Here is a 12351-nt window from a genome sequence, read left to right on the forward strand (position 1 = left end):
CTCCTGCGTATGAGCGTGGGAGCCGTCAGTCATCGCACTTGCGAGTAAAGAAACGGCATGGAGGGCTGTTTCTTCACAGCGCATGTGCCGATGACATCATCGGCACACTACAAGGTAAATATCTCCTAAACCGTGCACGTTTAGGAGATGTTTCCACTACCTATAGGTAAGCCTTATTCTAGGCTTACCTATAGGTAAAAGTGGCAATCACAGGTTTACAACCACTTTAATAACTGGGGTATATGAACTTTTGATCAGGGTCAAGCTTCTCCGGCACTGTGACTGGCCGGAGCTGTGTGGCGTCACTCCTGCGTATGAGCGTGGGAGCCGTCAGTCATCGCACTTGCGAGTAAAGAAACAGCATGGAGGGCTGTTTCTTCACAGCGCATGTGCCGATGACATCATCGGCACACTACAAGGTAAATATCTCCTAAACCGTGCACGTTTAGGAGATGTTTCCACTACCTATAGGTAAGCCTTATTCTAGGCTTACCTATAGGTAAAAGTGGCAATCACAGGTTTACAACCACTTTAATAACTGGAGTATATGAACTTTTGATCAGGGTCAAGCTTCTCCCAAACCACTTTGCATATTATTTTATATAAACCACGATTCTGTACTTGCCAAATATGCTGCAGAAATCTCCCTCCACTGAGTCTGCCTACAACTATTTTAACTGTGGGCAGCTGAAGCTGCTGCCTGTTCACTTCCTGGATTTACACAGTCAGACAGAGGCATGCCCCCCCCAGCTCTGCAGCCATGCAGCTCTCACTGGCACTCTTATGACTCACCCCCCCTCCCTTCCTGGCAAGAGAGAGCTGTGCATGATGTCATAAGCCTAGGCTTTTTTAGCAGACAAGAAACAGGAAGGTATTTACTGACAAAAAAGAAAGTTTTACTATCCAAAGTTAAAACAACAAGGGCAGAAGATTTAATAGATGTAAAGTTGAAAAAATGACTGAAGGTCCGCTTTAAGTACATGTGCTGTGTTGCATAGCTGCCTCTCCTATAAAAAGTTCAATTCATCTGGCTATAACAAAGACAAAAAGGCTGTTATGTTACTTTATGGGGTATTTGACAAATCACATTTAGGATAGACATTGTACTGTATACCTGTTGACCAATCTCTGCAATTTCAGCTAAATGTATTGTGTACACACCACAACAAGACACAATTGGGTAACCATTTGGAGGCATTTAAGGCTACTCAAATTTTTGTTGAATTGTTCAAGCATATTTTTAAAAATCAGATTAGCTTTGTTCATGTTCTGTGGTCATCTCCAACATTTTGCTGAAAGATCTATTTGAATGCGCCTGTACAGAATGTCCAGATGTACTCTTTGGTTGCTGGTAACCCATTTCTGCAATATAATGCACACAAATTGCAAGGTTTTCAATGCTTGCAGAAAGTTATATAATATTTTACGTGGATGTATGCATATACTTTCTACTGCCATAGCTAAAAAAAGACAGTTATAACAGAACATTCCTAATCTCAGACCTCAATAACATGCGGCCACATCACAATGTCATTACAACAGCTGCCATCTACAGATATTTACTGTACATAGTTAGCTTTGCCAACGTAAAGGTAGCAGGGTCTTTTGTCAAAATAATAATGTATTGTAGGCATTAAATCAACGTTCCTTGCTTAGAGGACATTATATAGCAAGTACTCTGAAGTACTCTGAATTATTTAAGCAGCATTAAACCAAAAAACAAAAACATGATATTTTGTAATTTACCAATCTTTAAATGTATTGGATGCATTAATTTTTTTCTTTAGGCTTTTTTCCTTTATTTTCACCTGGTGATCCTGCCCATAACACACTAGCTGTCTCAGGGTGCCTCCCCACTGGATGAAGGAGCAGTGGAGATACCCCAGATCCGCAGCATTATAAATCTGAGGAGAGGGAAGTTTTAGGTGCATTTGAGGATTTAGATAGACTTGACTAATAAATTAGAGCCAAACTGAGCCACCTGAATAAAAGCTGACTATTATAAACAACTCTTGTCAGTGTTAAAGCAGGACTAAAAGCAACATTAAAAAACTTGAGAGCAGGTAGGCTTTTTATCACAGAAGAGACATGCAATGTATTTTCTGCAATAAAATAAACCTACCTGCATGAAGCATGGTCCAGGGGCATGCACAGGGGTTATGTCATCCAACGCTGGCCAATTAAGGTGACAGAGGAGAAGAGAAGATAGGAAGAAGACACCAGCATTGGCAAGGAATCCCTTGCAGACTTCTGACCAATAGAGAGGAACTGGGGTATATTGCCTTTTGTTCCACTTTAAATTGTTTGTTTCAACCCTCTAACTGACACTTTTACTGGTCAACTTAGTCTGTTAATGGAAGCTGAAAAATACCATTGGCAGAATCATCAGGTGAAAATAAAGGCAAGAGAAAAATAAAATTGAAAGATGCTAAAAGAGACAACAATAGTGTTAAAATATAAATGAACATACTTTGCAATACAAATAATAAATCTAACAGTATTTTTTAAGGTTATGGTCAATTTACTCTCAAAATCCAGTCTGACTGAATTATACAGGAAATTAAACCTGCATAGCTGAGGGGCAAAACAGTGTCTAATTTTATGGCATTTATATAGTAAAAACTCCAAGGGTTTCAACATAGGCGTGCCCACGGGGTGTGCCAGGTGTGCTCTGTGTTTCATACCTTTTGTTTTGTGCTGACTGCCTGCAACATGTCTCTGTGTAACACAGTCACCAACACTGCCTGGGGTCGGGTCCAGCCGGCAAAAACAGTTGTGTGCTGCAAGTGGGAGGATTGAGCAGGGAGGGAACTAGGACCACAGCCGCAGAGTAACCCAGCCGGGAGCCGCATTTGCCGTTGCAACTTCTATAGTTCTGGCTGCAGGTCCCACAGGCGCCGGCAGAGTGATCTACATCTGCACTCTGCCCCCCTCCGACCTTTCTCTCTCTTAGAAGCAGCGGACTAGCCTGGATAGCAGCAGGCGAGTGGCTTCAGGCAGCCTTCTAGATCGAGGTGAGTGGGTGAGAGAGACAGCACTGAGTAGGGCAGCGGGTGGGCAAATGATGCATCAAAAAAAAAAAAAAATAGCCAACCAATTGATGAACCTTACCCTAGCTTGTCACTATATATATATCTATATATAGATATATACAGTATATCTATATATCTATAGATATACTGTATATATCTATATATGGATATATATATCTATATAGATAGATATATATTTATATCTATCTATATATCTATATCTATCTAAATAAATAGATATATATCTACAGTATATCTATCTATATAGATATATATCATATTTTTTTGCTGACAAGCCAGGGTTCATATAGTTTTAATTGTATATGTTATATATATATGCTGTGAGGGATCTATTGTTGCTGGGGAGATGTCTTGTTCTTGGGGAATCTATTGTTGCTGATGGAATTTATTGTTGCCTGGGGATCTATCAAATTTATTTAAAGCAGTAAATACAATTCAAGATATTAAAACATGACACTTATTAAAAAAAAATCCTACTTACCGTGCAGTTTTTAAAATTACTTATTTGATATAGAGATTTATTTAAAGGCTTTGTTTATGTTAAAAGATTATTTAATTAATAAGTTAAAAATATTATGTTTCTTTACATTGATAAATGTTTTTTTAATTAAAAATGTTTTAATACATTTTAAAATGTTTGTTAACATTTATTTATAAGAGTGTGTGTGTGTGTGTGCATATGTGTGTATGTGTATATATGCTGTATATATACATACACACACAGACGCACGTGTGTTTGAGCTTTGGTTTGAGGTGCACACCCTAATGCAATAGGCTGCGCACGCCTATGGGTTTCAAAGATGAGAAGTTCAATAAACAGAAAAATAAGGTTTTTGGGAAGCCTTCGTAAATGCTGAATTTTACATAAATGCTAGATCAAGATACAAATCATAGTGCTTTATGAGACATAACAAGTAGCAACTCAAATATTTAAACTCCAATATGTCGAAACAGAGGGATATTTAGGAAACTAAGTGTCAATTTATTGTATGTGTATTGTTTTAAATGATATAAGTTATGTTGCATTTCTGAATCTACATAGTGTGCTATTATGTGCTTATCTATTATTTTGCCATCAATTCACATTTTTATCTTTCAGACAGCAACTCAACTAGGTACAGAAGAATGACAAATCTAAGGTATATGTACAACAACTGGAGATGCTCAAAGTATAGTTTAAAAAAATACATAAATTGTTCTAATAATTTACTGTTTAAGTTACTGATACTCTTAGCCCGGGTTCACACCTATGCGAATTAGATGTGCGTTTCCGCACATCTAATTCGCATAGCAGGAGAATGTGACCGGCTCCCTATGGAGCCGGTTCACATATCTCCGGGGCAGCTGCGGAGCGCACTGCACAAAAACGCTGTGCGTCTTTGGCTCCGTTTCAGGGCCGAATTCAGGCATAGAATCGGCCCTGATTCGTCCCTGAAATGGGGAACAGGGACGCACAGCGCTCCTGTGCAATCCGCAGCCCATTGTAGTGTGAACCCGGGCTAACTGACAATTCCACCTTTTCTTTCTTCCATGTACTTCTACACAAGACCAAAGTTCCTTATAAAATAAACTACCACAGTAGAGCAAATGGTAATTAGCATCTGAAAGAATGGTTGGATATTATCACTGTGGAGTTTGTTGTATTCTAGTTATTATCTGTCAGATTCTATGTTGCTGAGTTTATCCATCTGAATATCCAACAGTTTCCTTAAAGCAGAGTTCCAGCCACCTGTAAAATAAATACAAGTCAGCAGCTACAAAAACTGTAGCTGCTGACTTTTAAAAAACAGCCACTCACCTGTCCCACAATCCAGTGGTGTGATCACCCCAGTCGGTCTCACCCTCTGTCTTCGATCTTCGGTCCCCGGCATCTTTATTATGAGCACCCGTCTGTGACAGCTTGCGGCTTCACAGCCGGGTGCCCACTGCACATGCATGAGTCGCGCTGCGCATCGTGAGTGGTGTATGCAGTCTTCTGGGACCTGTCAGTGTCCCAGAAGACTGCAGGGGGGAGGGAGGTAGGGGAACTTTAGTTTCCGAGCGCCGAGCAAAAGTGGAAAACAGGTATCTGTCAAAAGTGGCAACTGTTCAAGAGGAGCGGGGGACTAGTCCTTAAAGCATAACTTTGGGTATAGCTCGCTTTAAAGACATTAAAGGATAATTATAGCAGATCATAGTTTGCTCTTAGCCTATACACTGAAAAACAACTATCAAATTCTAAAAGTTCACTTAGTATAACATATATAAATCTACATTTACCATGTATCTTTGCATTGACGAGAGAAAAACTTTATTCTTTAAGCAGACCTAAGTTCAGATATATTTCATGTGAAAGAGACACTGTCACATTTGTCATGTTTGGCAACATGACAGTGCCACTGCAAAGGGCTTCCCGCCAACCTACTTATACTCACCTTGCCTGTGATCCTTTGCCATTCTTTGCAGGGGTGTCAGTGACATGGGAGAGGTGACATTACTGAATTGGTCTATCACAGGTAGGTTACATGCTATTCCATACCTGGAAACAATGAGTAATCTCACTGGCTGCAATGGAGGCAGGAGTGGCTGAAGTAGGTTGGAGGAAGTCCTTTGGCAGAGACACTGACACGCTGCTCTGCAGTGTCTGCATTAACAAGGTGATAGTGTCTCTTTAAGTACATGAATGCTAAGTAATATGCGAGTGTAATACTTATGATTATTTACTACTTCTCAGAGATCACAGTGCTCCCCCGACAATACCTTAGATCCTTTCTTACCAGAAGGCTGACATTATTTTTGTTCAGACATAATCATGTAATAATCTGCCTTTATGTATTCTGGTAGTTTGTATGCAGGTTGTCCCTCACAAATCAAGTGATGACTGGGAAAGGGAATATTGAGGATATTCTTAATCTTGTCTGCAGCAGACTTTAATTATATAATTAATCAAACGTATAGCTCTTTCTAGGCACAGTCACTTGACTAGAGCATATACATGTATTTTTTTAATGACAAAAGTACAATTTATAATGTATTCATGTAGATGTGTAGCCTTATATTGGTTAACAAAGCTTTCATTTTTAAGTAATTTTCCCTGGTTTTAAGCACACAGAAAGCACAGGTAACTTGCTTTTGAAAGTTGATAAAGATACTTTTTTATGCATCACCATGTTGTAGTCCTGCACCAATATTCCACCAGTCTATTCTATAAAATTCAGTACTGTTGATTTAGAATAATGCAACATAATGTCTGAAGGATGTGTTAGCAATGTATCTACACAAAATAAAAATGTTCTTACCATTTGCACTTTCTTCATCAATGGCAACTATAGTTGCTGGTGGACCAGGTCTAGCCAGTTCACAGTCTACAAGGAAAGGCAAAACAGAGAGAAATTAATTAGCAGAATGACTCCTAATGTTAAGTAGTTATGTGATGTTGCTGGTATGGCTGTTTTAATACAGTAGATGGTTGGTTTCCTATACTGCACAGACCATTGCAATTTTATGTCATACAAAATGGTTTTACAAAGTCTACTTATACTGCCACAACAATGCACTGAACAGAGCCATTGACATTTTCACACATCTGCACACTTAAAATAGCAAATTACAAGCAGCTGGCACGTTACAACATAGAACAGATCACATGTCACACCAAAAGCTGTATATGGTCTCAAAGCAGTGATACCGCCTGCTGCATGTTCACAAAGATTTGATCATATATATGTAAAATGAAGTGTTTGAATACATGTAGTAATGACTCTCAATACTAGTTATTCAACCTCTCGCCAAGCACGCAATGTATATATGTGGCAACAAGGAAAGTGGGTTTTAGTGCCCAGCCACTGCACATCTGCATCAACAGTGGCCTGAGGTTGTGTGCTGAGAGTACACTCACAGCACAGATATCAAGCTGTTACTAACAGCTCTCAGTCACAGATTATGTTTGGGAGACTAGCTCCTGATTATGTGATAGCTGTTGGGTCCAATCACAGTGGTCACCTGATACAGAAGCTGCAACACCCCTAAGGACTGCTGGGAGGTGGCATTACAGATTTAGGTTGTTTATAGTCATTAGCATATTTACTCACCCAATTACTTATTATCTCTTTCAGGGAACTCCAGCACTGAGAATAACTTAAGATCTGTCCTCTACTGTGGATGTTGCAAAGTGATATGGGGGATTGGGGATCAGACTCTTTCTACTGATATTTCTGTAATTTAAAGTGAATACTTGGAGAATGAAAGGGCAAGCATCTTTCTCATAATGGCAGTGGAAATCAGGCAGAGGATGGAACTAAGGAATATAGGTTTAACTGTCATAAGCATATTAGAGGCTGGTGGTTGTTCCAACATACTTCTGAGACCACGAAACCTGAAATATTACATTTGGTAACCGAGTCTCTAAGCGTGTTTCCCAAGTTTGAAGTATTTGTAGTCATGAAGTCAAAGTTCCTCAAGACTGGAGAGGTAGTACGGTAATTTAACACAAAATAACAATAAGAACTGAACAACAAAGAAATACTGTAATTAAAGCTTTGCAGCAAAAACAAATATAATTGGAATTTAATTGTGATCAAAAAGATCTAACTGAAGTGAATGAGCTGCACTTGAATAATGTTATACGTTGGAATGGATATGAATAACAGACAAGCAATGTTCAGGATTTTACGCTCTTGAGATCTTACCCTCAAATTGCCAGTCTGCAGTCAAAAGTATATTCATCAAAGGAAGCAGAGAAGAATTATGAAAGAAAAGAAATGAGAATACAATCATTCTTTTATAGACTTCACATGCAAACAGCAGAATGTAGGAATTAGCAGAAAAACAGAGACTGTTAATGGGTGCATTAAATCCTACCATGTTTTTTTTTTATATTTCCTTTACAAGCCCTTCTCCATTTCTTAATGTATTCAACAGAATACATTTTTTAGGACACATCAGCAAGATCAATCAACTTTGTGTATAGCATTGTTATCAATACTGTTTCCTTATGTCTATGCGCACGCTAGGTTTGTATTGTACATAGAAACGTAGAAACGTAGAAAAGTGACAGCAGAAAAAGAGTAGTCTATTGAGTCTGTCCATTTTTTTTTCTTTTTGTTCTTTTTTTTCATTAACCTTGTTGTCTGACTATAGATCTATGTTTATCCCAAGCGTGTTTGAAGCCATTCACTGTTGACTGTCTCACTATCTCTGTTGGTAGTTTATTCCAATCATCAACTACCCTTTGAGTAAAATAATACTTTCTAACATTAGATTTGAACTTTCATCCAGTTAGTTTGAGGTCATGTCCTTGTGTTCTTGATTTTGGTTTCATATTGAAAAGATTGCCTTTCTGAACCTTATTCACCCCCTTGATGAATTTAAACGTTTCAATCATGTCTCCGCTTTCCCCTCTGTCCTCCAGACTGTACATATTAACCTCCCTGGCAGTATGATTATGTCAGATTTTTGCTTCTCAAAGCGGTACATTGTTTCGCATGGAAATTTGGTGTTTTATATTATAAGCCTGTAATTCTTAGGAATAACTCACTTAAATCTGTCCAAACAAGAGTCTAGTAGACATTCCGGGTATGATAAAGTTTGAAACACGAAATTATAATATAATAAATAACTATAAATAATTATAACAAATAATAATATAATAATAAAATGTATTCAATAATGTAATCAAATCAAAAACACTGAAATTTACTCAGATGCAGAATTGTCACTGTCATTACTTTCAGTGTTTTATGACTAATTTCCCCATGAATCACTATCGCTCAATTCTGCAAGTGTTCTAATTTACTATCGCTGTTTTCAAGCTGGTCTAAAAGCGCTTTTGACGTAAAGAGGATGCTTTTTGGTTGCCATGAACAATCTCAAGTTTCCAGGTAGAAAGAACATTACAGGGTATATATAATATAAAACTGCATGCAGGGCACTGGACAAAGCACTAGGGACAAAAGGGATGTGAAATGATTTGATACAGTAATGTAATCTGTAAGATTTCAGTGTACTGTATGTGTTTTTGTTTTTTGCACTTTTTGAATTTGGCGCCGGGCTCCATCCCTGTGCGTCGCGACACTCACAGGGAACTGAGCCCGGCACACAGTACATCGGGTGGAGGACACAGCCCGCGGATAAAGTGGGAAGACATCGCAGGATCCTGGGGACAAGGTAAGTAGCTTTCCTAGGATACTGCGATGCAATCCCGAGTGTGGCTCGGGGTTACCACTTTTGGTAATGAAAATTCACCCCGAGCCACACTCGGGATTAGTGTTGCATCCTAGAATTATATTTGCTTTTCTCACTGTTTGCTCATTTTGCAATCATCTGAAATAAGTACCCCCAAATCAATTTCTTCTGTAATGTTGGCTAACACTATGCCCCCAATGTTGTACTCTCTCAGGGGATTCTTTTTCCTTAGGTGCATTATTTTATATTTAGAAATATTGAACTGCAGCATCCACTGCTTTGCCAAATCTTCCAGCAATGCCAAATCATGTTCCATGTTACAGACACCTCCAGGGATATCAACCCTATTACACACTTTTGTGTCATCAGCAAAAGGACATACCTTACCCAACAAACCTTTAGTTATATCACTTACATATAGGTTAAATAGAACAGTACCCAGTACAGAGCCTTGTGGTACCCCACTAGCGACTGGTCTCTGTACTGAGTGAACCCCATTTACAACCACACTGTGGTATCTATCCTTTAGCCAACTGCATGTCCACTGAACCACCCAAGGATTAAGTCCTAGCTTGTACAGCTTTTGTATTAGAGCATTATGTGGAACTGTATTAAATGCCTTGCTGAAATCAAGATATGCTATGTCCAGAGCACCACCCTGGCCCAAAACACTTTTAATATAGTCAAAAAATTCAATCAGATTAGTCTGACATGATCTGCCCTCAGTAAAGCCACGTTGCTTCGGGTCCAGCAAGCTGTGTATTTTTTTTAGGTGATCAATGATCCTTCTTTTCAGGAGTGATTCCATTAACTTGACTACAATTGATGTTAAACTCACTGGCCTGTAATTGCCAGCTTCTACCTGGCTGCCCTTCTTGTGGATAGGTACAAAATTAAACTAAAAAAGATCTGTTAATGGTCCAACAACTATATCTCAAAGTTCTCATAGAACTCTGGGATGAATACTATCAGGGCCCATTGCTTTTTAACCACCAGTTCCCCCCAGGGGCATACCAGGCCCTTAGGTCTGGTATGGATTGTAAGGGGAACCCCCTACGCTGAAAAATCGGCGTGGGGGTCCCCCCAAAATCCATACCAGACCCTTATCCGGGCACACAGCTTGGCCAGCCAGGAAAGGGGGTGGGGACGAGTGAGCGCCCCCCCTCCTGAGCCGTACCAGGCCGCATGCCCTCAACATGGGGGGTGGGTGCCTTGGGGGAGGTGCCTTCCAGCCGGAGAGAGCGTCGTGTCAACATCAGAAGAGAAGAAGCGATGAGACAGCAGCGAGACAGTGGCTAGACAGCGGCGACAAGACAGCGGCAGCAGACCGGGCCACCGCTGGCAAAAGAGCTGGAAGAAGATAGCGGAGGGGCCTGGGAGAAGAGGCGGAACACCGGGAGAAGAGGCCGAACACCAGGAGAAGTCGGAAGGAGACCCCCCAAAGTCGAAAGAAGATCCCGGAGCTGCCTAATAAATTACTCTTAAAATCTGTGTACTGTTTTTTTTTTTATTGACACTTCTTTCCCTAGGTGAATGGGTAGGGGTACCATATACCCCATACTCATTCACATAGGGTGGGGGGGCCGGGATCTGGGGGCCCCCTTATCAAGGGGGGCTCCCAGATTCCGATAAGCCCCCCGCCCGCAGACCCCAACAACCAACGGCCAGGGTTGTCGGGAAGAGGCCCTTGTCCTCATCAACATGGGGACAAGGTGCTTTGGGGTGGGGGGGCCGTAGGGCACCCCCCTCCCCCAAGGCACCTACCCCCCTATGTTGAGGGCATGTGGCCTGGTACAGCTCAGGAGGGGGGACGCTCGCTCGTCCCCACCCCCTTTCCTGGCCGGCCGGGCTGCATGCTCGGATAAGGGTCTGGTATGGATTTTGGGGGGGACCCTTACAATCCATACCAGACCTAAGGGTCTGGTATTCCCCTGGGGGGGAACCCACACCAGTTTTTTTATTTAAAATTTGGTGCAGTGTTCCCCCTCAGGATTCATACCAGACAGCTGTCAGCACTGCTTTTCCCGATGAATGAGCCATCTCGGCACTGGCTCCCGCGACGGGGCTCGCAGGTGTCAAATCTCGCCGAGAAATGTGGCGAGATTGACACAATATCGCGGTCACCTACTGTACTGTAGAACCCCCAAACATTATATATATTTTTTGGCAGAGACCCAGTGGAATAAAATGGTGGGTGTTGCAATTTTTTATGTCACACAGTATTTGCGCAGCTGTTTTAAAAAAAAAAAATCACTTTCATGAATTAAAAAAAAAAGAAATAACACTAAAGTTAGCCCAATTTTTTTGTATAATATGAAAGATTATGTTATGCTGAGTAAACAGATACCTAACGTGTCATGCTTTAAAATTGTGTCTGCCTGTGGTATGGTGGCAAACTCGGTGCTTAAAATTTTCCATAGGCGACACTTTACATGTCACTAGTTTAGAGTTGCACAGGAGGTCTAGCGCTAGAACTACTGCTCTCGCTCTGATGCTTGCGACAATATCTCATTTGTGTGGCTCAATTGCCGTTTATATATGCGTGCTGGAGTAATGTATGCGTTCGCATTTGCACGTAAGCGTGGTGGGATGGGGGCGCTTGAATTTTTTTTAGACATTTATTTATTTTATACGAAAATATATTTTTTTACTTTTTATTTTGTAGTAACGTTATTGCTGTCACAAGGGATGAACAACATCCCTTGTGATAGAATGGGCCATGACAGGTCCTCTTCTGGCCTCCCATGTAGCCGATCAGACACAGATCGGTCTGATCGGCTACTTACCTGGCTGCTGCTTGCCAGGTAAACAAAGGGCAGAATTGGACGTGATGAACTACTTGTTGCTCCCGGTTTCCAGGGTTACATAGAGAGGGGAACAATGTCAGTTCCTTTCTCTCTCTGCACAGGGCAGCCATCGCCGCCAGCCACATTGCTCTCGGGCCTCCACAAAGGGGCCAGAGAGCCCTGGAGAGGTGGCAGCAGCGGCGGGAGGTGGGTGGGATCCCCTTCCACCACCTGCAGAAGTGATCAAGTGGCTAATTAGTCACTCAGATCATTTCTGCCTTGTTCTGAATCGCTGGCTAAAAACATTGATACATATGTTGAGGGAGACCAGGAGGTAGCAAACCATTTAA

The 12351-nt window shown here is 41.0% G+C and overlaps 1 protein-coding gene across 1 annotated transcript in view; it reads right to left on the reverse strand.

Annotated features, from left to right (window-relative positions):
- The window catches only part of PCDH15 (protocadherin related 15), a 2079434-nt gene that overhangs the window by 1667408 nt on the left and 399675 nt on the right, over positions 1 to 12351 (reverse strand). The window contains exons 3-4 of the mRNA XM_073596339.1: positions 7721 to 7735; positions 6332 to 6397 (exon numbers count right to left, since the gene is read on the reverse strand). Coding sequence (XP_073452440.1) covers positions 6332 to 6397; positions 7721 to 7735 — 81 coding nt within the window. The remainder of the gene's footprint in view (positions 1 to 6331; positions 6398 to 7720; positions 7736 to 12351) is intronic.

Source organism: Aquarana catesbeiana, linkage group LG08 (assembly GCF_042186555.1).
Source record: "Aquarana catesbeiana isolate 2022-GZ linkage group LG08, ASM4218655v1, whole genome shotgun sequence".
NCBI classification, from domain to species: Eukaryota; Metazoa; Chordata; class Amphibia; order Anura; family Ranidae; genus Aquarana; species Aquarana catesbeiana.